This window comes from Staurois parvus, unplaced genomic scaffold (assembly GCF_062004578.1).
Source record: "Staurois parvus isolate SC_StPar_1 unplaced genomic scaffold, SC_StPar_1.0 ptg000048l, whole genome shotgun sequence".
Taxonomy (NCBI): Eukaryota; Metazoa; Chordata; class Amphibia; order Anura; family Ranidae; genus Staurois; species Staurois parvus.
The window spans coordinates 1,138,140-1,166,104 of NW_028317844.1; the positions used below are offsets into that span (position 1 = coordinate 1,138,140).

The 27,965-nt window shown below is 45.6% G+C and overlaps 1 protein-coding gene across 3 annotated transcripts in view; it reads left to right on the forward strand.

The window, feature by feature from the left end:
* Positions 1-5,982: 5,982 nt before the first annotated feature.
* The window catches only part of TRAF3IP2 (TRAF3 interacting protein 2), a 40,220-nt gene continuing 18,237 nt past the window's right edge, over positions 5,983-27,965 (forward strand). The window contains exons 1-3 of one of the 3 annotated variants that reach the window (XM_089664482.1): positions 6,013-6,128; positions 6,286-6,408; positions 21,786-22,087. In XM_089664482.1, the coding sequence (XP_089520608.1) occupies positions 6,353-6,408; positions 21,786-22,087 (358 nt within the window). In that variant the 5' untranslated portion in view covers positions 6,013-6,128; positions 6,286-6,352. Of the gene's footprint in view, positions 6,129-6,285; positions 6,409-19,404; positions 19,540-21,785; positions 22,088-27,965 lie in introns of those variants that run through there. The other 2 variants (XM_089664498.1, XM_089664490.1) reach the window with 2 other exon arrangements.

A 27,965-nucleotide genomic window follows, 5' to 3' on the forward strand; every position in this document is an offset into this window, starting at 1 on the left:
CCCTCCCTCTCTCTCTCTCCCCTCTCTCTCCCTTCTCTCCCCCCTCTCTCTCCCCTCTCTTGTCACCCTCTCCCCCCTCTCGCTCTCCCCCCTCTCTCCCCCCCTCTCTCCCCCCTCCCCCTCCCCCCTCTCTTCCCCCTCTCCCCCCTCTCTCTCTTCCCCCTCTCCCCCCTCTCTCTCCCCTCTCTCCTCTCTCTCTCCCCCCTCTCTTTCTCTCTTCCCTCTCTACCTTCTCTCTCTATTCTTTCTCTTCCCTCTCTCCCCCCCCCTCTCTATTCCCGCTCTCTCTTTCCTCTCTCTCTTCCTTCTCCCTTCCTTCTCTCTTCCCTCTCTCTTCCCCCTCTCTCTTCTCTCCCTCTCTCTTCCCCCCTCTCTCCGTTTCTCAGATCGTATGGGGCTGCACACATGCACTTGCACCAAGGGCTGCTGATCTCTGGGCAGCAGGAAGGGGGGGTGCAGCCTCATACGATCTGTCAGTGTAGGGAGGGAGGCAGGGAGATCCCACATAACACAACACAGCTCACCTCCTCCGGGCTCTCCTCTCCCTGCTCCAGGCTGTCCCCTGGTCCTGGGTCGTCAGCTGCTGGAGGGAGAGGTACAGGAGCATCGCTCTGCAACTGCCCTCCCCCACATCGATCCTCCTGCTGTCTGGGCCACTGAAAGAGTACCAAAGGTACCCCTCTGCTGGCGGCTCTGCATGGCTCTGTCCGCCGCTGCTCACAAGGTCCCTTCTTCCGGGTGCGGTGCTGCCCCCCTAAAAATTGCCACCCTAGGCAAACACCTTGTTTGCCTCACGGTAGATACGCCCCTGCCTGTCAGCCAATGTTCAGCTGATAAGGCAGAGATTCGGTTGGAATCTCAACCTTCAGACGTTGTCACTAGAACCGACTCACCATTACCTGGACCTGATATTGAATATACTGTATATCCCTGTCCAAGAACTTACTGTCCCAAAACAAAGTTCTGTCCCTCTGCTCTTGTGTCCAGACCCTGGGGTCAATTCAACACATATTTCCTCCTTTACAGCTTCTCCCTCATCTTTTTCAAGCATTAAGATGAATGGCATTCCATTGATTCTTGTTGCATCGACCTGGCCCAGGAGTACATAGTATTCTAATATACTCAGACTCTGAGGCCAGGCTTTCCGTTTCTTGTGAGTGGATCGATGTCATATGCTACTTGGTTATATTTCTACTGGTTTATTTATGTCATACATTCTTCTTGCAGGGCAAGACATCATGAAGATTCTATATATAGCACATATGAAGCAAATTCCAGTAAGCCATATCTGCCACTGGGTGGCACTTTATGACCACAAATGCATTGTGTTTTAAATGAAATTATTATACAGGATTTATATAGTGCCAACAGTTTGCTCAGCGCTTTACAATATAACGGGAGACAGTACAGCAACAATACAGTTCAATACAAGAGGGATAGGAGTTGAAATACATTTATTCCTATGTAGTCAAAAAACACGGGGGAGGGTGTGTGTGTGCGTTCTCTAATACATTGTGATACATTCCCAGCTCTGGTAAGCTCTATTCACATCTGTGCGTTCCCATAACATGCACAGAAACGCATAAGAAAAACACATGTCACACTTGTGTTGCCAATAATTGTTAATGGCACCCCAAATTCAGCTAGGAAACGTGATTTGCCACACGCCAACACACACTTTGAAAAAAGCGCAAAGCTCACGACCCAAAAAGGTGTTGGGGCTTCTTTTGGGCGCATTTGTTGTGCATAGAGAAGCCCAAGACAAAAAGGAGTGCATTAGTAGGACGTGCAGGTATGAATGCTGCCATAATGTCAACTTGGGAGATTTGGGTGTTCCTGCCCACTTTTTAATTAGAAGCTTCTGTTGTGTTTTGCGTAATATTAAATAAGTAATCTAACATATTATACAAAGAGAGTAGAACACCTCATAATGGCCGCTGCAAGTGTACAGACTCAGGAACTCAAGCTCAGAGATCTTACCCATAGATTCTCCAACAGCGACAAACTTTCACAATGTTTAACTCTTTGGCGGCATTCACATCTGAGCATTTTGTGAACGCATCTAAAAGCGTACATTTTTGCACGCAGTCATGTCACGCGTGGAAAACATGTATTACTCTTGCAATATTATTCAATAATATTGACACCCCAACTGCAGCAAGCAGACATTCACTTTTACATGCACCAGAACACTAAAAAAACCATACCAAAACGCATGATTAAAAAAGCAGGGGGTGGCTATCAGCACTGTCATTGTGGATTCACAAGACAGTAGCTTGTCAGTCAGTGACACCTAGACCTGCCCACTGCTTTCTGGATTGACTGCATTGCCTCTGTTACTGAAACCCCTCCCACTGGGAGCTGCAGTATCTAGGTGGGGGAACATATGAGACACAAATGAAGGGGAATTTGGCTCACTCAGAGGGAGTAATTCACTTTTTTTCACTTTATGAGGCTTGTGGTTTACATGACCTAGATTTGGAACTCTTTGAATTGTCCAATAGAAGCTTTATAGTGGTTCAAAGGCTGAAGGTTTTTTTTATCTTCATGTATTATATGCATGCAGGTAAAAACCTTCTGTGTGCTGTTCCTGCCACTGCCCCCCTAATACTTACCTGAGCCCCATCCAGGGATGTGCATGGGAGCCTCAGGTCTCCCGGGTCTCCCTCTCCTCATAGGCTGAGACACCATTGGCTCCAACTGCTGTCAATCACAGCCAGTGAGGAGAGAGTGGGGGCAGAGCTGATCAGCAAGCTCCATGTGTCTTAGGGACGAATAAGGCAGGGCCCGGGAGCGAGAACACACCAGTGCCCCCATAGCAAGCAGCTTGCTATTGGGGACACTGGTTAAGGGGGAGGATCCAGAAACACCAGTGGGGGACCCAAGAAGAGGAGGATTGGGGATGCTCTGTGCAAAACCATTGCACTGAGCAGGTAAGTATACCATGTTTGTAATTTAAAAAAACTAACCTTTAGTAACACTTTAAGATTAAGATTGAAGGTAGAACTTAAGGCAAAACTTCTTTTTAATTTTGGATATGTAGCGACCCTCTAGTTAGCCAGGGGGAGCTAGAGTAGGTTTTTAGGCAGAGGCTGAATAGCAGCCTGGGCATGAGTCAGCCTGGGTATGAGTCAGCCAGGTCACCTGGAGTCAGGGCCGTCCTTAGATATAATTGGGCCTGATCAGCAGGAAGTGGGCACTGTGTGTGTATGTCGGGTGAAGGAGAAGAGGCTGGAGTGTGGAGCCTGGGAGGGGGCCCAGGGAAAGGCCCTACCTACAGGCTGGTTATGGAAGAGGGGACCTCCATTGTGCCACCGTCTACTAAGAGGGACAGCCTGAGCAGCAGGGAAGGAGCCAGCTCAGCAGAAGGCCTGAAGACAGCCACCAACTCATAAAGCTATCAGGAAAGACAGTGTGAGGAACCTCACACCTCCTGAGCCGGATAAGGGGAGAGGGCAGACAGGTGGAGAACCCAACTAGCTCCGCGGCAGGGACTGTTTAACTACTTTCCTACCGGGCACTTAAACTGCCTTCACACCCAGGCCAATTTTCAGCTTTCATCACTGTTGCACTTTGAATGACAATTGCGCAGTCATGCAACATTGTATCCATATTACATTTTTATCATTTTTTTCACACAAATAGAGATTTCTTTTGGTGGTATTTAGTCGCCGCTGGGTGTTTTATTTTTTGCGCTATAAACAAACAAAAGCAAATATTTTGAAAAAAAAGGTTTTTTTTGTTTCTATTATAAAATTTTGCAAACAGGTAATTTTTTTCCTTCACTGATGGGCGTTGATGAGGCTGCACTGATAGTCAGCACTAATGGGCACAGATAGTCGGCAATGATGAGGTGGCACGTATAGGCGGCACTGATGAGGTGGCATGTATAGGCGGCACTGATGGGCACTGATAGGCAGCACTGATGATGCTGCACTGATATGCAACAATGATGGGCACTGATGGGTGGCACTGACTGACAGCACTGCTAGACACTGATTGGTGACACTACTGGGCACTGATGGGTGGCACTGCTGGGCACAGGTGGGTGGCACTGTTGGGCACTTGTGGGCGGCACTGCTGGGCAGAGGAGGGTGGCACTGGTGGGTGGCACTGATCATCAGGGTACTGATGATCAGTGCCCTGATGATCGGTGCCGATCTGCCCGCTGACAATTGCTGGTTATGTGCAGTACTTTCCTCACGCTGTGACAGCATGAGGAAAGTGCAGCCGATAACCGGCAATTTACAGGTGATCTGCTGTGTCATAGGACATGGCTGTTCATGTGGTAAATGGCTGCTGTGCTTGGCCTTTTACCACATCACGTGATCAGCTGTGTCCGTAGGGCACAGTAATCATGGAGATCGCTGGGGGCACGCACTCGGGGGGCGTGCGGGAGGGCGCATTCTGGGAGGACGTCATATGACGTCCTCCCAGAACTGGCCAGCTGTGGTGAAGCTGTCATTCGGCTATCTGCGATCAGCAAGTGGTTAATATTTGGCAGCTTCTGGATCCCCTTGCCCAGGTAATACCCTTAGTAGAGGAGCATTCTTCTGGGGTCTGAGGAGGTACATTGGAGAGCTGGAGTGCTCTCAAAGAGACATATTTTGCTTCTTGCCCATAGACCTGTACATAGTTTATCTTCGCAGTTCACAGTTCCTTAGGCATCCCATGTATCCCTCAACCCCATCCAAGTCCATTACCCATTAATAAAATCACAAAAACAAGCCTAAGGACTAATTACTGCCTCAGTGTGCAAGTGTGGAGGAAGAAGGTGCATGTTGCTTGGCTGTGCAGGACTGTAGGGGGACCAAAAAACTTAGTGACTCCTAAGGGGGTAGTGCTAATGCAGGGTGATAACTTATGTCAGTTTTTATTTTGTTCCATCCGATTGAGATTAGCCTTCACGTCCTGTTCCTTAGTCAAAACAGGAAATGAGAGGAAATCTCCTCAAAGTGAGGAAATCCCAGATGTTACCAGGGTTACCAGAACTAGTGTCCCCACTGGAAGATTTTCCTGTCTATTACTGTTCTGGGGCAACCTGAAATTTGGCATTTTCTTTCATTTCTTGTGATAATGGTAAACAGGACAAATAGAGAGGAGGGTGAATTTCCCTAATGGAGACACAGACAGAAATAAAAAACTGTCAGGCGTTCTACTCCCTCTCTACCCCATTAAAACTAAAAGTAAAAAATGTTCCTTTTAGTAATACTGTAAGCAGGGTTTTTTTTATTAGAGCACAGGTGCAAGAATTCTCCCTTTGTGAGTCACCCGCTGTCTCTGTTTCTGCGTTCCACCCCTCTCTACCTCCCAGTACCACCCTTTTAGAGAATACAGAACCAAGTATCAATTTGTATGGAATTTGTAATAATAACAAAAAAATCTGTAAAATTATCCACTGCAGCTAGCAACAATAGAGCAATAATGGACCACCTGCAACAAAATACCCCTGGCAGCATCAACAGATCTCCCCAAAGCCAGCATCAATAGACCCTCCAGTAGCTAGCAACAACAATTTACCCCACAGCAACATAGGACTCCTCAGCAATAATAGATCCCCACTATCAACAGTAGACCTCCCCGGCATCAATAGAACCTTCCCCCGCAAAAGTAGATCCCCTCCAGCAACAATAGATCCCCGAGCAGCCAGCATCAATGGACCCTGCAGTACACCCCACCACCCCTTGCCATTAAATACATTCAGTGCTGGAGGTGCCGGAACTGTGTTCCTCCGTGTTCCCGATGAAAAAAAGCCCTGACTGTAAGTATCTTCTTTTTCTGTTTGGCTCTGTTTTCATTTATTTTTTAGTCGTCTGAAATATTCGTTTTAAGTCCGCTGACTGTTCAAAATGTTGTGTTTCTGGAAGCTACTATCGCATTCTGTGTACATGACCTATTTCTGTGCTTTCATTAACCAGGAAAGTTTACCAGTTTCTCATTTACTTGCTCATCTAGCTTTTCAGCCTGTAACCCTAGCTACTTCTTACGTCATAGGGAGGAGAGAATTTGCATACAATGTGCGTGACATTGAAAACCAGTTCCTCTTCCTGGTTGTCTGCTCACCTCTGAGCCCTGAGATTCAGCAGAGATTGTAACACTTGTTGAATTCAGAGATTATTCATACCCAGGTTAGTACCTTAAAGTCGAATATTTTCCATGTAAATAATTGATTTGTGTGTCCGGTTCAGGCGTACAGCGGGGCTACTGTTCCACATTTGAATGTCTGATTTCAAACTGAAAGTATCACATCCTATATGTATGCTGAGTTCATGTGTTCTCGATTAGATGGGAACTACGAGGTTGGCGACTTATATTTCAGGCTATTTGGGCAACACATTCTTCAACCTGTGAGATGTCATATTTACTAACTATCCAACAGCAAGTAAACACAGCACCATCGAATAAAAGGTGAGACATTTTCTAATAGTGTAGAGCATGTGACTGCAGATATTACAAATATAATGTAAACAGCAGCAATGAGAACATTTTGATTGAATTTGTTTACACCAGTGAAAAATCAATAATGTTGGCATAAGGCCTCCATCCACAATAACATACATGTGTTTATAGAACATTTCTTAACACATATAAATGCATGCAGTGGGCAGAGGTGAGTTCCTGCACCTATTCAAAATCAAAAAAAGTGCTGAATAAAGCAGCAGCCACTGTGTGCCACTGCAAAGTAGGAAGTACAGTCTGCATATGTATTAATCCAATATGGCTGCCCCCAGGGACAGATGAAATTGTAGACTTTACATAAAACAAGGTTTTTACATTTTATCAAAATATTAACAGGAGTATTTATTTCAAGCCCCCAGATCTGTACATATAGTTATACATATTTTTTTCTGCAGTAACAATAGTGTCAGAGCTGAGCAGACAAACCAGTTTGCTTACAGGTCATGGCTGTACATGACATCTTCATATCCCATGCCTACCCAAAGGCCTACCCTGTCCAAGATGAATACATGAATAATCCCTGGCAATTTAAGTAAAAGCGCACACATCCTCTAGGACAGTGGTTCTCAACCTGTGGGGCGCGACCCTTTTGGGGGTCAAACGACCCTTTCACAGGGGTCGCCTAAGACAATCGGAAAACACATATTTCTGATGTGTAAAGAGCAGCTGCTGTGTAGAAAGCAGCTACTGTGTTGAAAGCAGCTACTGTGTTGGAAGCAGCAGTATTGGAGGTAAAACGACACTTCATGAATTATAATTGCTGGGTAAATAATTTTATGGTTGGGGGTCACCACAACATGAGGAACTGTATTAAAGGGTCACGGCATTAGGAAGGTTGAGAACCACTGCTCTAGGACTAGGTACTGTACTGTATAGTCATGGTATTTTCAAGAAAATTCTCATTGATTCCTGCACATCGCAGTCTGAAATGTTTCACAGCATAGAAAAGTCCAGAAGAAAATACAATATTCAGATAAAACAATTTATTTATTAACCACTTGCCCTCCAGAGGATTTACCTCCCCTTACTGACCGGGTCATTTTTTGCGATACGGCACTACGTTACTTTAACTGACAATTGCGCAGTCATGCAACACTGCACACAAATGAAATTTATATCCTTTTTTTCCCAAAACTAGAGTTTTCTTTCAGTGGTATTTGATTGCCTGTGCGTTTTTATTTTTTGCGTTATAAACAATTTTGAAAAAAAAAACCCCAATATTTTAGACTTTTTGCTATAAAACATATGCAGTAAAAAAATTTTTTAAAAATCACATTTCATCATAAATTTAGGCCAAAATGTATTCTGCTACATGTCTGCTAAAAAAAATCCCAATACATGTAAATTAATTGGTTTACGTGAAAGTTATAGTGTCTATAATTGGCGGTATATATACTGGGATTTTTTTCTTTTAATTTATACTATTAATGGCGGCGATCAGCGACTTATAGCGGGACTGCAGCGGGTATTCTGACATTAACTGCCACTAACATCTCCAGTGACACTAATACAGTGATCAGTGCTAAAAAAAAAAAAAGCCCTGACACTTTACTAATGACACTGGGCAGGAAGGGGTTAACATCTGGGGCGATCAAAGGGTTAACTGTGTGCTGTTGTACTGTGTGTGCTCTACTGTCTAATCATGCTGCTTTGTATTGCAAACCAAAGCAGCATGCTGGAGCTAACAGGAGAGAGATCTGTATTGTTTATATACAGTCCTTTCCTCTGTCAGTGTTCCTTGGCGATCGCCAGGTACCAGAAGGGAATCTCCAGGTGGGAACCGGTGATTGACAGCCGTAGCCGCCAATTGCGGCAAAGGTAGGGCGGTGTGTGTCCCCTACTCGTAAATGCAAAATTGTGTATATATACATGATTTTGTGCATCCCTGCCACCCTGTAGCAGTATTTGTGCTATAGGGTGGCAGGGAAGCGGTTAATTTAGCAACAGCTGCATTTTTATTCCTGTAGAAATGTACCCAAAGAAAATAGTGTTACATGCAAATTTTATTCTGTTAAAAGGACCAAAAATGTTAAATGTACTGTGAGCAAAGCCATCCATCACAGTTTACACGTTATATTACTCTCTACATATGTCGTGGAGGAATATTATGGCATTGATTGCAAATTAGGATGAGGTTTGGGTTTACTATCAGGGGTTCAAGGCGAACTTGTTAGCTTTGAGATTTGCAATTGCAGTGAATTTTTGTGCAGATTCACCCCGGAGAGAGTGTGCTTTTGGATATGCTATCCTACTTACTGTTAAAGGAAGGAGGTACAGAGCGTTCCAATTTGTAAGTGAATATGAAGATGTTGTACAGAAAGCTGACAAACTGCATAGTTAAGGGTTGCACATGTCACACATTTCTCAGAGCCTGCCTGCTTAACTACAGAGGTGCTGAGAGGAGAAGATTCAGTACAGCAATCACTGTTTGCTAGCAGCCAGGCACCATGGGATATGTAGTCCGTGGAAATTGAAAGTAAACAGCAGAGGAGAAGATGCAAAGAATGCAGGGAATTCAGGAAGTTGTGGAAAGAGGTGGCCAGCAGACAGGCAGCACTCACAACATGAAACTTAACCTATATTGAATTACCAAATATAACTATTGGCTGTATTGCTTTTACAATACTGATGTTATGCTGTGACCATAAACCTCCTTTAAAGCCTAACCTCGAGCATTGCTGATGAGTCCTCTTCTTCTTCCTCCTTTCTTATCCCGCCATATGACTGAAAACTGGCTATGAAGAGTAAGTGGAAATATTTGACCATAAAATGTCTGCCTTGGCACAAGAGGATGATTACAGTGACACACAAATCTTCTGCTCTTTTGTAATAAGGGACTGAGCAGAGAGAGGGTAATGATGAAAAAGTGAATCAATGATGTTAATGAAGTCACGCTTCATGGAGGGGACAGTAGGCAAGTAGTATCAGCAGAAACAGGCAGCAAAATGACAGTAGTAGGTGCTTACCGCCATGGAAGATGAGGTGGCAAACCACACTTGGATGACACAGAGGGGAAAAGAGCACAGTTTTGAGGAAGCGATGAAAGAGCAGAGAGGGAGGAGGGCAAGGGCACTTTGCAGACAATAGTCAACCAGCTTTGTCTAGTGGCACTGGCAAAGGTCACTGGTAATCCCAAGGAGGGTCCAAACTGACAGTGTGGGTCTTTTTCAATATGTCTGCTGCAGGCAGTACTCTTGGCATTTACAGCCTCTGCCTGCGATTGTTAAGTCATGGCAAGAGCACCACCCACTTGGGTATTACGTGCATACACAACCAAGACTGGTGAAAGCAGTACTGTATCTGATGGAATTAGGTAGGCAGCAGCAGGCCTGGCCTTCTCCTCTGCTGCATCTACTGAGAGGAAAGAAAGGTTTACAAGGGGGCTCTGAGACCTTTCCTTCTCTGCATCTAGTAGTGAAGAGGATCATGAGGCCAGCCAGTGGATGATGAAGCAAAGACTGGAACCTCAGCAGCACTCACCTTCACTTACCCCGCCATTTCAGTAACAATCTTTTGTTTCCCCAGTTGCTGCAGCAAAAGAAAAAAACCTGTCCCGGAGTCACCCCTTTGCTGGCTTGGCAAAGCTGCTGGCACTTTAACTGATCTCATATCAGCTGGAGGAAAAAGCCCCCTTCCACCAGTTCATGGTATCCAGTTGCCATTCATTTTTTTCAAGGCCATCCCTGCCTTCTACTTTCATGTAGAGTGAAACATGTTGCTAAACCATGCTGTCTGGGACAGGATACACATGACCACTGTCACCTTGCCCAGTAAACATATTATTCATTGCACACTAAGTGATCCTCCTGACAGCTGGGAAGGATGCAGCACAGGGCACACCACTGCACTTTATGGTGCCTCCTCGTTTGTTGAGAGATCCTGACTGTTGTGTCATCACTACCCCCTCCTACTCAAACTTTTCAGGGTAGTCAACACCACTCCACCTTCCCAAGCACCCCTTAGTCTATGCCAATTTTCAGGCAAAACACTGCTAAGCAGTGATGCTGCTTGTATGCCTGGAGAACAGAAGCACTGACAGTTCTCCTGTCAGCCCTCCAGGACCAGGCCAAGTTTGGACTTGAAGTCCACATGATGAAAGCGCTCCAGAGCAGCCAGGAGAGATAAATGGGCATCACTGAGATAGAAAAAAGCATTTTCTGTGTATGATAATATTTTTTCTTTTAGGTATCTATCTTTAGAACTTTAAATTTAAACACTAGGCCACTAAGGATTCTTTAGCCAAGGCAGATATTCCAATAAAGATGGGGCTGCTTGTCTTTTACCCTGCTGAAGAGTAAAAGGGAAAAGAGAGGACATTTTGGATGTACACTTTGGCAGTTGGGCTAGAGTCTAGGAGTTTGACCCAGGAGATATATTTGAGCCCAAATCCAAGTTTAATAATGTTGCCAGAGGGTAAAAAGCATCTCTCAGGGTCTTTTCCAGGTTTAGGTATCATCACACTAATGGCTTCCAACATAGATTGGGGGAGGGTTTGTGATATGAATGTATGTTGAAAAAGAGTAGTATTAAAAATCTTTTTGTTTTTGCAACACATCCACATTGGTTAGTTGTGCACAGTATAGTAATCAATTACATAATGCTTAGTTCAGAAAAACTTACTTTGTTAACATCATGCACCTACCATCATTCCATTCCCATGTGTAGCTTCCCCGAATGTCCAGGGAGCATGCACTGATAATGTAAATTCCATTGAACACATCACATTTATCAGGACTACAAATCCAACCATGCATAGAGCCAGCATGCATGTGTATCCCATCTTTGAGACTTGTTGCTAATGCAAGAAAATTGCTTGCTCCCACACAACCCGTAGTACTCCCCAAGAGCATGTATATAAGAGTGGCTACTGCAGGGCTACATAGGACCCTGCAAGGGAAAGGAGCCAACCTGAAAATGGAAAGTGGGGCCAACACTCAGGGGATCAGCATATTCTGGTTGAAAGGAAAGCTTTTATAAAAGAAAAAGTGGCATACTTAGTAAGTCCTAGCATCTGCAGTGTAACTTGCTAAAAAAAAATAGCTAGAAAGTTGACACACTTATTATACTGTGGAAGGTCTATCTGAGCTTAGGGTTATAATGAGGATATATAATGAGGATAGCGTAGTAAAATTCTGATATAGGGTAAAGATGGGAATGGGTCATGTGAGGTAGCTCTACACCCTTAAGGAAAGTGTCCAGGTCTGTAGAGGTGAAGGTGGTCTTGGATGCATATATTTTTGATAGAAATGGCAAAGTGTGTATTGATAAGTTTGGGTTGGGTGTGGGTTATCCCTAGAATCATACATTTTTAGGAAAGCTTTAACAGAAGATTGCCAAAAGTTTCCCATTTTTATTCTCCTGCTCAAGTATACTCTGGTGTAGCAGATTTTTATGTAAAGGTGGTATGCAGGAGTTTATTCCTTTTAAAAGCAGCTTGCAAATCAAAGTTATGTGTCAGGGTCCTTAGTGGCAGAGTATGCCTTCACCCTTTTTCTTCCTGTTTGTGAAGGAGCAGTCTAGGATTACTTTCTATCCTTGCTGTTGCATAGAATGTGGTCACCTCCAATAAAGGCCTTGGAAGCATCCCACACTATGTCCAGATCTGCTGATTGGTCATTTGTAAACCAGTGGTGTGGGACATGATCTGAAATGCCCCATGAGAGGATGGTTATAGCACTGACATAAGGGAAAACAGACAAGGAGATGTAGGTAAGGTTGATTCTAAAGAATATTCAATAAGAGGTAGGTGGCAAATAAATGCTGTTTGGCTCAGGTGTTTCCATCGCCAGATATCAGTTTAGAAGTGAATTTAACCCACCTAGATAAATTCAGTGTTTCCCAGGAAAGAAGTTGAGGTCTATTTAATTTGGAAGAAGGTTTAATGCTGAAGAAACCCATAATATTAAGTTTGTCCATGTTATACTGGGCAACCAAGGGTAGACATGTGGTGTGTCCTCTCTAATGCAAAGAAGCTGGAGAAGGAAGAATCAGGGAATAGACCCAGTAGCAGAATTTACAATGCTTTTCAGGGATCTCCTCGATCCCCGTCGCGATGGGCCAGGCGCAGGCGCACTGCTCCACCCAGTACACGGGCACTAGGTCCGGGCCGGCCGCGGCGTTCGAGTTCGCGCATGCGCAGTAGAAGCCGCGGCCGCCCGCTGGGCACCAATGGCAGCGCAGGGCGGGATATTTAAAGGTCCCTGAGCTGTCATTTCGTTGCCTTCTGGTCTTACCTGCTTCCTGTGTTCCTGTACCTGTGCCTAGTAAGTTATTGACCCGGATTACTCTTGACCTTGCTGATTTCTCCTGCCCAGACCCTTGCTTGCCTGACCTCTCTCCCTGGATGCCCCTTATTAGATCTGACCTCCTGTTGCTGACCTGGCGTGTGACCCGACGATTCTCTGCCTGCTCCCTTGTACCTTACCGTCCTCTACATTACCGACTCGGCCTGTCTGACTACGCACTTGCTCAGCCATCCATCCATCCATCCCATCGGGGTCACCCGACCTCCTCACATCTGGCTCTCCCTGGTTGGAACCCCTGGCAAACACCACTACCACTGACAGGTGTGCTCAGTAGAGGCGACCTGGTCTCGGGGTACTACAAGTCCATCCCCACCATCAGGGGCCCTGGTGAACAAGTACCCTGGGGCTTAGACTCCGCACTCTGGGCACGCCTGACCAGTGGAGTGCTAGTGGTGCCGCTCGGCGGTCCCTCACAGTACCAGAAGGCCATGACTGAGCCTCGAGGAGGACTCTCCCCGTTGGACGAGGTTTGCAGGCACCTGGCTACCCTGACGCAAGCTGTAAACACATTACAGGACAGATGTCTGCAGATCGAGAATCGGTTTCAGGCCTGCACCATATCTGTCCCTGTTTCACAGGCCCCGGCTCCTGTACCACCGGTCGCAGCAGCCCACGAGCCGGCCCCTGGGCCACCCACATCACTCCCTATGGCGGAACCCCGAGTACCCTTACCCGAGCGCTTCCATGGGGATCGCACACGCTTTCGGTCATTCCGTGACTCCTGTCTGCTCTATTTTGAACTACAGCCACGGACCTTTTTGACAGAGTCAGTGAAAGTGGGGTTTGTTGTCTCCCTGTTGCAGGGTGAACCCCAAGACTGGGCCCACCGACTAAGGGGAAACAATGACCCTCACCTGGTTACGGTCGACAGCTTCTTTAACGCTATGGCCATCCTATATGATGACCCACAACGGGCAGCCTCGGCCGAGGCCACACTATACGCACTCTGACAAGGTCGGCGGGCGGCTGAGGAATACGCCTCTGACTTTAGGCGCTGGATGGGTGACACTCGTTGGAACGAGTTCGCACTTTTGCACCAGTTTCGTATGGGCCTATCAGAGGCTCTGAAAGACAAGCTCGCCCGGGTGGAGGTGCCCGAGACATTAGAGGACTTGATTGCACTCACCATCAAAATTGACCGTAGACTACGGGAGCGCAGATTGGAGAGGTCTGGTCAGGGTCGCGGAAATCCCTGGGGGTCATTTCAGGGATCCAGTCAACATACTAGGCCAAGCATCCAGAACCTGCCGTTTGAAGATGCTCCCGAACCCATGCAGCTAGGCCTGGCTCGGCCTAAACTATCGCCTGAGGAACGCCAGCACAGACGCTCCCAGAATCTGTGCCTGTACTGCGGCGAAGCTGGTCACATGGTGCGTTCCTGCCCGCAGAAACTGAGTAAGTTCACCTCATCTTCATTATCTGTTGGCAATATGAATCCGTCCCAGTACTTAGTTGTTCCCCTCTCCTTTCAGCTTTCAGAAAGGACCGTGGAGGTGACGGCCATAGTTGATTCGGGGGCATGCAGCTGTTTTGTGGATATCAATTTTGCTCACCAGCAGGGTATTCCCCTCTGCCCAAAGGAGAAGGGGTTTCACATCTTTTTGGCTGATGGTTCCCGGATAAAGTCAGGAGTAGTTAACCAGGAGACCCCTTCCATTGTGACTTCCATTGCCGGTCAGCACCAGGAACTCCTCCGCCTGGATGCTATTGCATCACCCCTTTTCCCAGTCATTCTGGGGCTCCCTTGGTTGCGGGCCCATAACCCCCAAATTGACTGGGAGACTGGGGTTGTCTCGTTCCCTTCCCCATATTGTCGGGAACTGTGTCGAACTTCGGGCCCGGAGGTCCCCCAGGTCCTCCTGTGCTCTGAAGGGGATGACAGCCTAAAACAAGTGATTCCTGCAGCCTACCATAAGTTTCTTGATGTGTTCAGTGAACGGGGAGCAGATGCTCTACCCCCCCACCGCCCATATGACTGTCCTATTGATCTGTTGCCCGGTTCTGAAATTCCGTTCGGGCGAATTTTTCCCCTTTCTGAGCTAGAATTAGGGGCCCTGAAGGACTATATTGAGGATAGCCTCCGAAAGGGATTCATCCGTCCCTCCACTTCCCCAGCAGGTGCAGGGATCTTCTTTGTAGAAAAGAAGGACAAGACTTTGAGGCCATGCATTGACTATCGGGAGCTGAATAGGGTCACCATTAAAAATCGTTACCCATTACCACTAATACCTGAATTATTCCAGAGCCTAAAAGCTGCAGTAGTGTTTACCAAGTTGGACTTAAGGGGAGCCTACAATTTGGTTCGCATAAGGGAGGGGGATGAGTGGAAGACGGCCTTCCGCACCCGTTTCGGCCATTTTGAATACCTAGTCATGCCTTTCGGGTTGTGCAATGCGCCAGCCACCTTCCAGCACTTTGTAAACGACATCTTTAGGGACTTCCTGGACATCTTTGTCATCGTCTACTTAGACGACATTTTGATTTTTTCATCCTCCCTGGGGGAGCACAGGGTAAATGTAACAAAGGTGTTGGGGCGGTTGCGGCAGCACGGGTTGTACGCTAAAGCAGAGAAATGCTGCTTTGAACAGGCTAGCGTTACATTTCTGGGTCTGATTATCTCCACCACGGGGGTCGCGATGGACCCTCAGAAGGTCTCAGCGATCCTAGATTGGCCTGAACCCACGGACAGGAAAGGTGTCCAACGTTTTATTGGGTTCGCAAATTTCTACCGGAAGTTCATCAAGAACTTCTCGGGTCTGGTCTCCCCCATCACTCAGTTAACCAAGCTTGGGACGCGATTCAGATGGACGCCCGAGGCACAGGAAGCTTTTGAAGCACTAAAAAGGTTATTTACCTCGGCACCCATTCTGGGTCATCCCGACGCCTCCCTGCCCTACATCTTAGAAGTAGATGCATCTGAAAACGCGGTTGGCTCCATCCTTTCCCAGCGGAAGGGCGCCAAGGAATTACTTCACCCAGTAGCATTCTTTTCACGGAAACTTACCCCTGCGGAGAGGAACTATGACATTGGGGATCGCGAGCTACTGGCTATCAAAACCGCCTTAGAGGAATGGAGGTACCTGCTGGAAGGTGCCTCCCATCCCATCCTGATATTCACGGACCACAAGAACCTGGAATATCTGAGGACGGCCAAACATCTACGCCCACGACAAGCAAGATGGGCATTGTTTTTCTCGAGGTTCCAGTTCCACATCACATACAGGCCCGGCTCGAAAAACACGAAGCCTGACGCGTTGTCGCGCATGTACGAGGACACCAAGGAGATTCCAGTGCCCGACACTATTCTTCCTGCAGGAAATTTCTTGGCCCTTCAGACAAACCTTCGCTCCGAGATCCTGAGAGCGTCCACAGCAATGTCCACCCCCGATGGGGCCCCCCTCCAGAACAAGGAGGGACTCCTATGGAGGGAGGACCGGATTGTGGTGCCGGAGGATGCCCGAACCTTAGTCTTGGGACATTGCCATGACCATCCACTGGCAGGACATTTCGGGCCGGTCAAGACCCTGGAACTTCTCCGACGTTCCTTCTGGTGGCCGGACATGGCCAAGGATTGTAGGAACTACGTGGGCTCCTGTGCCATCTGCCAGCGGAACAAGCCTTCAAGAAATAAGGCGTGGGGCCTGCTACGTCCATTGCCCATCCCTGAACGGCCCTGGCAGAAAATCTCCATGGACTTCATAGTCGAGCTTCCACCTTCACTGGACCACACAGCAATTCTCGTGGTCGTGGACCGCTTGTCCAAGATGGCCCATTTCATCCCTTTACGGAAGACTCCATCAGCAGCCGAGACGGCGCAAGTCTTTATTCGAGAGATCGTTAGACTGCATGGGGTTCCCGAAGACATCGTCTCGGACCGAGGGGTGCAGTTTACCTCGCGGTTTTGGAGGGCATTGTGCAAAGCCCTGGATATCAAGCTGTCCCTTTCCTCGGCATTTCACCCTCAGACCAATGGCCAGACCGAAAGGACCAATCAGACCCTGGAGCAATACCTTCGATGCTACACATCATTCTCTCAGGACGACTGGGTGCCACTCCTCCCTTTGGCAGAATTCGCGTACAACAACGCTTGCCATTCAGCAACTGGGCAGTCCCCGTTCTTCGCCAACTATGGGTTTCATCCTGTCTTCCTCCCGGACTTGGTCCCGGAATGCCCGATTCCAGCGACACAGGATGCACTGACCTTCTTCACCTCCAACAATAGGAAACTACAGGAAGCCATCCGTCAAGCCCAAGAAGACTACAAGAGGGCTTTTAATAGGAAGCGAAGAGGGGATCTCGTGTTGCAGCCCGGAGAGAAGGTTTGGCTGGCTACGTCAAACTTGAGGATGCTCTGCCCGTCAAAGAAGTTGGGACCTAAATTTATAGGCCCTTTTTGCATCAAACGGATGGTCAATGAGGTGGCCTATGAACTTGTTCTCCCTGAGACACTCAAGATCCACCCTGTCTTCCACGTGTCCCTGTTGAAACCAGTAGTCCCTGATGCCTTCCCGGAACGGGAATCCAGGCCCTCGGAGGCCGTAACGGTTGAAGAGGAAGAAGAATTCGAGGTGGAGGCAATCTTGAAGTGCCGATGAAGGGGGGGCCAGACCCAATTTCTCATCAAGTGGAAGGGCTACGGCCCTGAGGACAATTTGTGGGAACCAGCCCATAATGTCCATGCACCTAGGCTTGTCCGGGGGTTTCTTTGTGATCACCCGTGGTGGAGAGATCGGGTGGGCATCCGGAGGTTGCCCGTAGGGGGGGGGCAATGTCAGGGATCTCCTCGATCCCCGCCGCGATGGGCCCGGCGCAGGCGCACTGCTCCACCCAGTACACGGGCACTAGGTCCGGGCCGGCCGCGGCGTTCGAGTTCGCGCATGCGCAGTAGAAGCCGCGGCCGCCCGCTGGGCACCAATGGCAGCGCAGGGCGGGATATTTAAAGGTCCCTGAGCTGTCATTTCGTTGCCTTCTGGTCTTACCTGCTTCCTGTGTTCCTGTACCTGTGCCTAGTAAGTTATTGACCCGGATTACTCTTGACCTTGCTGATTTCTCCTGCCCAGACCCTTGCTTGCCTGACCTCTCTCCCTGGATGCCCCTTATTAGATCTGACCTCCTGTTGCTGACCTGGCGTGTGACCCGACGATTCTCTGCCTGCTCCCTTGTACCTTACCGTCCTCTACATTACCGACTCAGCCTGTCTGACTACGCACTTGCTCAGCCATCCATCCATCCATCCCATCGGGGTCACCCGACCTCCTCACATCTGGCTCTCCCTGGTTGGAACCCCTGGCGAACACCACTACCACTGACAGGTGTGCTCAGTAGAGGCGACCTGGTCTCGGGGTACTACAAGTCCATCCCCACCATCAGGGGCCCTGGTGAACAAGTACCCTGGGGCTTAGACTCCGCACTCTGGGCACGCCTGACCAGTGGAGTGCTAGTGGTGCCGCTCGGCGGTCCCTCACACTGCTGATATGGCCTTCCACAGTGGTGATCCTACTTCAATCTTGTCGACACCTTTAGGAATTACCCAAATGTACAACTAAAGGTGGTTGACCTTGATGCATTGAAGCGTTAATGAGGCTTTGCAGGTCTTAGTGAGCTTAGGGCGTTCCTGTGGGTCTATTTGAGTCACCATGTTAAAAGTGGAGAGTGAAGCCTTTATCACCACTGCGTTGGATTGGTCAGAGATTCCCGAGTGGCTGCTGCTGAGAGAGTATTTGCCTTACAACCTCCAGTTGTCTAGATGGCTCAGGAACAGCTTTTTGGGCTGAGGGTTCATTACAGATGGATGAGTGTCAGGAGTAATTATAGGCAAGCAATAGAGCTCCCATGTTTCACATCTTCATTGGCCATCTTGAAAATGCTTTCTCATTGGTCATTTTACATTTGAGCTATATTTGAGGGTTTTTGCCACACCATTCTGTGGCTTCACATTCCGCATTTAGATTTGTTGCAGCTGGTACTTCTGTCCATCAACGTAGGCTGAATACCACTTAATGAATTCCCATTAGTTTTCTAAAACTACCAGAGAAAAGGATTTTACAATTGATTTGACTCAAATAAAGTGAACTGGGGACCTAATGCTTTCTGTAAGCAAAGAAAAAAAAAAATACTGCTATTCCATAACACCAAATACAGCTTTAAGACATTCCCCAAACCTGTAATTGACAGGATATGTGTATTTTCCATATCAACCTCAAAGACACAAAAAGGCCCTCTTGCCACTGTAAGTTTTTTTTTTACACGGACAGAAATCCCACGTGGCAGTACATGGTTTCCCATGCCCTTCTTATTTACAATATCTACCAGATAAAGTTTATGAGAGTTTTTATCAGAGTTTTTTCAAGATTCGCCCACACATAGATTCCAATATAAGCCACCACATTGCCAAACATCTAACAGGATTCTCAACTCCGAGTAAATCGAACTTGGACAGATTCACTTCTACTAGTTCTATTAGTGCTCAGGCAATTATACATAAAATAAATATGTGCAGTCATTTAAGTAGGTTACTGAAAACAGGACTAGTATATTAGCTGTTTAAATATGGTTGGTTGAAAACATATGTAGAGAAACCTGCTAGATCTAAAGAGACCAGCCCACCACAATCCTGCTAATCTGCAAATCTGCCTTTCAGTTTCCTACAAGTCCAAAAGACAAAGCTCACATGCAGACAACACCACAGCCTACCTTTTTCTGTTTGCATGCCAAGCCAACTCCAGTAGGAATGTGTGATTCATGCGCTCAATCAGCATATCCTAAGCATATTCAGGTAAAACTTCTATTTTTATGTAATCCATAAAGGCAGGTCACAACAATAAGTGCACTATTAAAAAAAAACAATTGCAGCCACTGTGATATGTTTACCATGTTAAAGTGAAATTTAATCTGAGCACCACAAACTGAAAAGGCTATTTAATTCATTTTTAATATTCAAAGCAAACTTCCATGTCTCCATGCTCTATTTTGTTGAAAAATCATTTTGATAAAACACCTCCCTAGCATTTCTAGCCATGATCATCTTGGGTAAGGGCAGATGATTTATGTAGAATTTACTTCTAGCAATCTGTTTTCCCATAGCTCAGGCATGCAGGTATGAGGGTGTGCTTAGCTGAGAAATAGCCTCCTCCCTTCCTTCAGATTTAAAAACTGTCCATGAAGACTCCTGGGATGTATGATATCATTTTGGCCAAGGCCAACCACCAGGAAACAACTGAAGAAATGTAAAAAAAAAGTTTAAAACAGGTAAATATAATATATAGTGCCTTGAAAAAGTATTCATACCCCTTGAAATTTTTCACATTTTGTCATGGTACAATCAAAAATGTATATATAATTTTATTGGGATTTTATGTGATAGACCAGCACAAAGTGGCACATAATTGTGAAGTGAAAGGAAAATGATAAATGGTTTTCAAACATTTTACCAATAAATATCTGAAAAGTGTGGTGTGCATTTGTGTTCAACCCCCCATACTACCATACTTTGCAGAACCACCTTTTGCTGCAATTACAACTGCAATCTTTTTTGGGGATGTCTCTACCAGCTTTGCACATCTAGAGAGTGACATTTTTGCCCATTCTTCTTTGCAAAATAGCTCAAGCTCTGTCAGATTGGATGGAGAGCATCTGTGAATTTTCAAGTCATGCCACAGATTCTCAATTGGATTTAGGTCTGGACTTTGACTGGGCCATTCTAACACATGAATATGCTTTGATCTGAACCATTCCATTGTAGCTCTGGCTGTATGTTTAGGGTAGTTGTCCTGCTGGAAGGTGAACCTCCACCTCAGTCACAAGTCTTTTGCAGACTCTAACAGATTTTCTTCTAAGATTGCCCTGTATTTGACTCCATCCATCTTCCCATCAACTGTGATCAGCTTCCCTGTTCCCGCTGAAGAAAAGCATCCCCACAACATGATGCTGCCACCACCTGTTTCACAGTGGGGATGGTGTGCTCAGGGGGATGTGCAGTGTTAGTTTTCTGCCACACAGAGCGTTTTGCTTTTGGGCCAAAAAGTTACATTTTGGTCTCATCTGACCAGAGCACCTTTTTCCACATGTTTGCTGTGTCCCCCACATGGCTTCTCAAAAACTGAAAACGGGACTTCTTATGGCTTTCTTTCAACAATGGCTTTCTTCTTGCCACTCTTCCATAAAGGTCAGATTTGTTGAGTGCACGACTAATAGTTGTCCTGTGGACAGATTCTCCCACCTGAGCTGTGGATCTCTGCAGCTCCTCCAGAGTTACCATGTGCCTCTTGGCTGCTTCTGTGATTAATGCTGTCCTTGCCTGGCCTGTTAGTTTAGGTGGATGGCCATGTCTTGGTACGTTTTCAGTTGTGCCATATGCTTTCCATTTTCAGATGATGGATTGAACAGTATTCCATAAGATGTTCAAAGCATGGGATTTTTTTATAACCTAACCCGGCTTTAAACTTCTCCACAACTTTAGCCCTGACCTGTCTGGTGTGTTCTTTGGCCTTCATGATGCCATTTGTTCACTAATGTACTCTAACAAACCTCTGAGGGCTTCATAGAACAGCTATATTTATACTGAGATTAAATTACACACAGGTGCACTCTATTTACTAATTAGGCAACTTCAGAAGGCAATTGGTTCCACTAGATTTTAGCTAGGGGTATCAGAGTACAGGGGGATGAATATAAATGCATGCCACACATATCAGATATTTGTAAAAAATTTTGAAAACCATTTATTATTTTCCTTCCACTTCACAATTATGTGCCACTTTGTGTTGGTCTATCACATAAAATCCGAATAAAATACATTTACAATTTTGGTTGAAACATGACAAAATGTGGAAAATTTTAAGGGGTATGAATACTTTTCAAGGCACTGTACCTTCCTATCTACTTACCATGGCTAGCAGCATAAGGATTAAAAATAGTTAATGTTGATTGAGAGAGTTTAGTACTGTTTTAAGTCCACAATGCATTTCGACCTAACCTGAGTCTTGGTTATACCTAATATTATTCCTATTTCTTTGAACACAGAGTTAAGATGAACAGGAGTATACCAGAGGAAGATGATGAGTCTATGTATCCAGTTATGGATCCACGACACTTAAGATACAATTCAGAGCTCAGCTTCAGAGGAGCTGAAGGAGGGTTGAGCCCATCTCCCAGTTATATTCCCCAGCGCCAGCTTCCGTACCTTAAAAGCGACGACACTGGCTATGCATCCAGTATTCCAGATACATCAGACACAGAATCCTTAGAAGGACCACGAACGCTTAGGTCATATCTCACTCCTGAAGAGCAAATGAACCATTCTTTGTTTAGACAAATGCACCAAGGTAAGTGTTGATGCTGTATAGAGGAAAACTAAAGTATATCCCCCTCAAATGCCTTAAAATAATTTATTAACTATAGTCAACCAAGCACAGCTATTATGAATGTAACTTATTTTCGCTTCTAGTATTTTTCTTCGTAATTAAACAGAATTATGATATAGGCTGTTTCACTGACCCTATATTACATCATATTCTCCCTTCCATACCTGAGAACCCTAATTCCAGGGCTGTGTATAAGGGGGTACCACCAGTCCTCCTGTACTGGGCCAAGGCTAGTAGGGGGGCTCAGGCAGCTAGGTGAATCAGATATAGGCAGGGAGGGCGATTGGCACAGTGGAGGGGCAATTGCTGTAACCAATCCCCTATATGGCTCTCTCTGCAGCAGCTGAAAGCTGGCTTTCAGCCGCTGCAGAGACAGAGTCATACAGGGGATCAGTTCCAGTAATTGCCCCCCCCCCCCCCCCGCAGCACCTATAACCCTTCCCAGGCCTCAGATCTAGGGGGGTGCTGAGGTGGGCTATGCACCCCCAGATTTTAGTTGTGCCCCCCCAGATCTCTTGAGAGCAGGGACGGACTGCTGACCATTTGGAAACTCAGGACAGTTGATGTAAGGGGGAACTCTGATTGGGACAGTTGATATAAGGAAGCACTCTGTTGAAGCAATTGATGTAAGGAGCAGTCTAAGAGGGGCAATTAATGTAAGTGGGTGCTCTGATAGGGATAGCTGATGAAAGGGGGCACTCTGTTGAAGCAATTAATGTAAGGTGCACTCTGATGAAGACATCTAATGTAAGGGGGGACTCTTATAGGTATGTTGATGTAAAGAGGAAACTCTGAGGAGGATTCCTGATGTAAGGAGGGACTCTGATAGGGACACCTGTGTGACGATCCCATGATCACTGCCACCAATATGTGACGATCCCACGATCGCTGCCACCAATATGTGAGGAACACGGCATCAGACCCCTGACCTTCTCACCAAACTCGTGACCGAAGGACTGGCCAATCTAACACCGCGATGTCACGTGAGTAACAATGCCACGCTCAGCTGCACCCAGCACAACGAATTTCCAGCTAATTGGACCACAATCTATGTTCCGGCAGCCTGGGAGCGATTGTTACTGGGTCAGGTTAATTACGCAATTAACCCTTCACACTGCCACCACCTCCTTTTTGTACAGAGAAAGAGGAAACCCTGCGATATTAGCTATAACACTATAATGGTTGAGATAATCTTCTGTATAACACGGTCACCGCAGGCCGGTTATACAGAGGGTTAAACAAACAGAGTAGCGCTCTTTTAGAGACAGGAATTTGTAAATTGCAATAAAGAGCTATAAAAACAGTTCAACACTTTCAGAAGGTAAGATTTATTACTAAAAGGGCAAAGGGATGCAATAAAAATATTTACAAAAAAAAGATGTAACGAATATATATATAAATATACAGAGAGCAACAGCACAGCAAAGAGATAACAGATAGAAGTTAGAGGGTTAAAGTACTTGCCAAAGTCCTGGGTTAGCAGATCAAGTTTCAGATCGAAAGGGCGGTCCCCCAAGTTGGTTCTGATGTTAAACGGGAGAATTCTTCAACTTCCTTCTCTTAGGTCTGACATCCCATTTTGTAGTTCCCCGGCAGGAGGTGTCTCTCAAGTCAAGGACCAATACCCAGTTTAGGGAGGGATCGTCTGGGCGTGGACTTAAACTAGAGCCAAAATCTCTTATAGTTCATATTTTTGCTCATAACTTTCCTTATGCACAAGTGACATTCCACCCGCGGGTAGATTATTATGCATATGCCTCTGAGGAGTGGGTAGATATGAAATACATATTTGAAAGGTTCCAGAGATGTAATTTTCTGCTTTCCTATGTATTCCAGTCAGGGAGTGTGACCTACCAAACTGTCTCCTCGTGGCCAATCTGAAGATATGCCTAGTTTTTATGTAAGTTTCTCATATTCCAAGATATGAGACATAGGGGAAAATGGATTTTAAAAGTGTTATCTGGTTTCCTGCTTCTCTGGAATGCCTTGAACTCCTAGGAAGGCTTGCATTATCTCTTAGGAGGTGCTATATGGCACAGCTCTCTCAGACAACCAGGCACCTCATTCAGAGAGGTGTTTTATAGCTCTGGGCTTCCTGCTGTGCTCTGTCCTGCCTGTGACACTGCCAACACACACACACAACCAGATGTCACTGTGGCTGAACAGAGAGGAAGGGGGGAGAATGAGGGACAACATGGAGATTCCTAAGAAAATGGAGGGTTGGAGCAAAATGGTTGAACCGCATCCATCTCTGTGTGTACGCTTGCTACAACCTGATATAAGGGGCAAAGTTTCTTTTTAATTATCTTAATACATACTAGTGCTCTCTATTCACCCCTTTCCGCCTCTGCACTATCTGTCAGACTGTCAGCTGTTACTTTCGGGTTGTGACTCCGTGCTAAAGAAGAATGCCGAGTGAACAGGGAATAAGGGTTCTATGCATCTCTGTCACACTATTGACATAATGGCCCCTGACTTTTTTTTACTGCACCCCCAGATCAGATAGGCTATATCAGGCCCTGACCCTTCCTTCAGGATTCTTAAGGATAAAAGATTGGGGGAATGGTCTGGGAAACGTGTCACATTTACTAGCCCCTTCCTTTTTTTAGGAGAGGGGGGCCCTGTCAGGATGTTTGTATGGGGCCCCATGGTTCCTAACTGCAGCCCTGCCTACTTCATCAATGTTTTGTGCCCAAAACTGGCCATGCAGAAGCTTAAGCTAGAGTATCTACAGTTGTGACCTAGAGGTTTACCTTTCCTTCTCATGTGACTTCTTACTGTGTAAGGATCTCTAGTAGCCAGTGAGATTCTCCTCAATGACAATTTTCTCACTTCTTAGGACCACAGACAGCAAATTGCTACAGACTGCTATTTCTTCATGTGTTTAATAAAATATAGTCACCCAGATGTTTATGCTGGAGGATGTGAACACAGGTTTTAAGTGAAGGATGTGTAGAGTTTATAGAAATGGCTGTGGAGCTTTTGAACATTTTTTTTAGTTTTATAACATTTACAAAAGGCAATTTAATATACTACAGAGCACTGAGAAGCCCATGCATGTTCTATCACTGGACAAATGTATGGAACAATAGTTAGTACATCACAGTGTGGGATCACTTAGGCTACCATATTTTGATATTAAAAAGATAAGAACAGATTTTTAAGGTAGAACTATAGGCAATTTTTAATTTTGGATAGAGTAAGAGAGGGTTATAACCCGTCAGATTTTTTTCCACCATTTGTGTCTCATTGCGGAGTTTTCACTTCACTTCCTGTCTCATAGCCAAACAGGAAGTGAGAAGAAATCCCTGCACATTAAGGGAATTTTTTGGCATGTCACCAGAACTAGTGTCCCCATTGTAAAATTTCCCCTCTATTACTTTTCTGGGGAACAGCCCAAAACTTGGGATGTTATTTTACTTTTACTTTCAATAATAATGGTAAACAGGACAAAAAGACACAGGCAGCAGTAAAAACTGACAAGTGTTCTAATCCATCTCCTCTCTGTCCAAAACTAGAAAAATAGTTTTGCGTATAGTTATACTTAAAGGGTTACCACTTGTCTAGCAGGGTAATTTTTTAATTTTTCGCACACACAAAAATATGCATTTTTGTGCTACAAATAACTTTAAACCCTCACACAATTATATATGTTATGAAAGCAGAGACCCTGCAAAACACAATAGTAGCAGTTGCATTTTTTTTATGTTGCACAATATTTTTTTTAACAGAAGGAATGTTTATTGAAACATTACATCAATGTACATATGAATCACAATAGCAATACAAAAAGGGTTATGAGCTTCAACCACAGATCAACACAGACAAGAAATGGTACAGAAGTTGCACAAAGCACACAGGCCATGCAGAGATTTCAAACAACATATTTCAACCTGAGGCTATACATCAAGGATGCTATCCAACCAGGGGCGGACTGACAACACATGGGGCCCCCGAGCAACACGGGATCATGGGGCCCCTGTGTCCTTGCCCACACTCAAAGCACACCCAAAAAAGCCTATAAAAAAGGTACCAGGAACATTTCATGGGGCCCCCACTGACCCTGGGCCCTCGAGCAGTGCCCAATTGCTCGAATAGTCAGTCTGCCCCTGTATCCAACATCTTTTTTATTCCAACCTCACAGAGGGAAAGGAGATAGAAAAAAAAAAGGGGGGGGGGGAGAGAGGGGAAAGGAAAGAGGAGGCATAGACAGGAGAAGAACAGGAGGAGAGGAAGGGCAGGCAGGAGGGAGGGTGGAAGAGACAAGAATGGGGCGCACAGGCAAGGATGGGCTATCAGCTATATGCTCCCTGGAGGGGCATCACAGGACAGATAGAAAAAAATCAACAAAAGAATAGTGATCTTTAGCCAGAGTATTAGACCGTGAGGTTTCTAGCTTCCACCCAAGATGACCATATTTTATCAAACTTCTTGTTGCAGTTACACATGTCGCACAATATTTGCACAGCTGTTTATTAAATGCATATTTTCAGGAAAAAATACACTCATTTTAATTGTAGTGCAAACATAATATGATAATCAATTTTTGGTAAAATAAAAATATAGGGTTGCATCAAGCAAATAAACACCAAACATTTCAAGCCTTAAAATTGCACATGCATAAAAAACTATGCTAACCAACATTCTCCAAGGTTAACACTTTACAAATGTTATAGGTTTAGAGTTAACCATGAATAAGGGCCCTAGAATGGCTCCTTCTTTGATGTCTGCAGTGATACCTCATTTGTGACGCAGTTTATGTTTACATACACATGTGCACCCTATGCTGGGGTGTGTATGGCGGCAACAGGGGAGCTTTAATTTTTTTTTTGTATTACTTTTATTTATTTTAGTATAATTTTTATAACTTGTTACTTTTTTTATCACTTTTTCTTTCTTCATTTAATGTTATTGCTATCACAAGGGGGCTAACAAGCATTGAGCAGGTGACAGGTCCTTGCCTGTATTAAAACTCTGCTCTCCACTGCAGTTAATCAAACACAGATCATGCTTGATTAGCTGCTGTCTGGCAACCCGTGGAATGACAACTCTGAACCCATAAGTGCCATAATACACATTACTTCTGTGTTCATTTGTCTTAGGGGGATCAGGGAATGGATGTTCCATGGTCTCCTCCTGCTCTCCAAGCCCTGGAACCACCATGTGTGGGAAGTGTGAGGCACCTTCAGAATCCTGTAAAAGTGATCTAAAAATCTACACCAAGCTCATGACTGCAGCAAAGTCATATTCAGCCACCATTCTGCCCAATTTTTATTTCTTGATGTTACATTATCATCTGAAATCTAGTTATAATATTCTGTAATGCTACCTCCAGAAGAGCTGCTGGATTGTTTGGATTCTCCTTACCTGCCCTGTAGCTGGCTGAGTAACTCCAAGACTCCTGGAACTGTTGAAATGGGCTTTAATGAAACTGATAAAAGCCCTGTAGGGGAAGTTTGGTTAGGCAGCAAAGAGTAATTACATTCAATGCAGGCTGGTTTTGGTCAACTCAAAATGTACAATATTAGAACTGTCTTAACTACTGCCATAGGCAAATGTTAACCAAAAGCACAATGAACAGAAGCTGATTGTATTAGGCAACCTATCTATGAGTCCCAGTCCCTAACTAGCCACTAGCCAGTGAATATTTATCACACAGGCCTGACAGCCTTGGAGTTCTTAAAGCCTAACACCAGGCTTCATTTAACTTTAAATAGTTCGTTGGGACCAAGATGGTCTGATCACAAACTTTTTTCTTTGCTAATAAATGCGCCAGCTGTCAGCACTCTATAAACTGTATGTAGTTCTACCTACATACAGTCTACAATGCTGTGTAGGG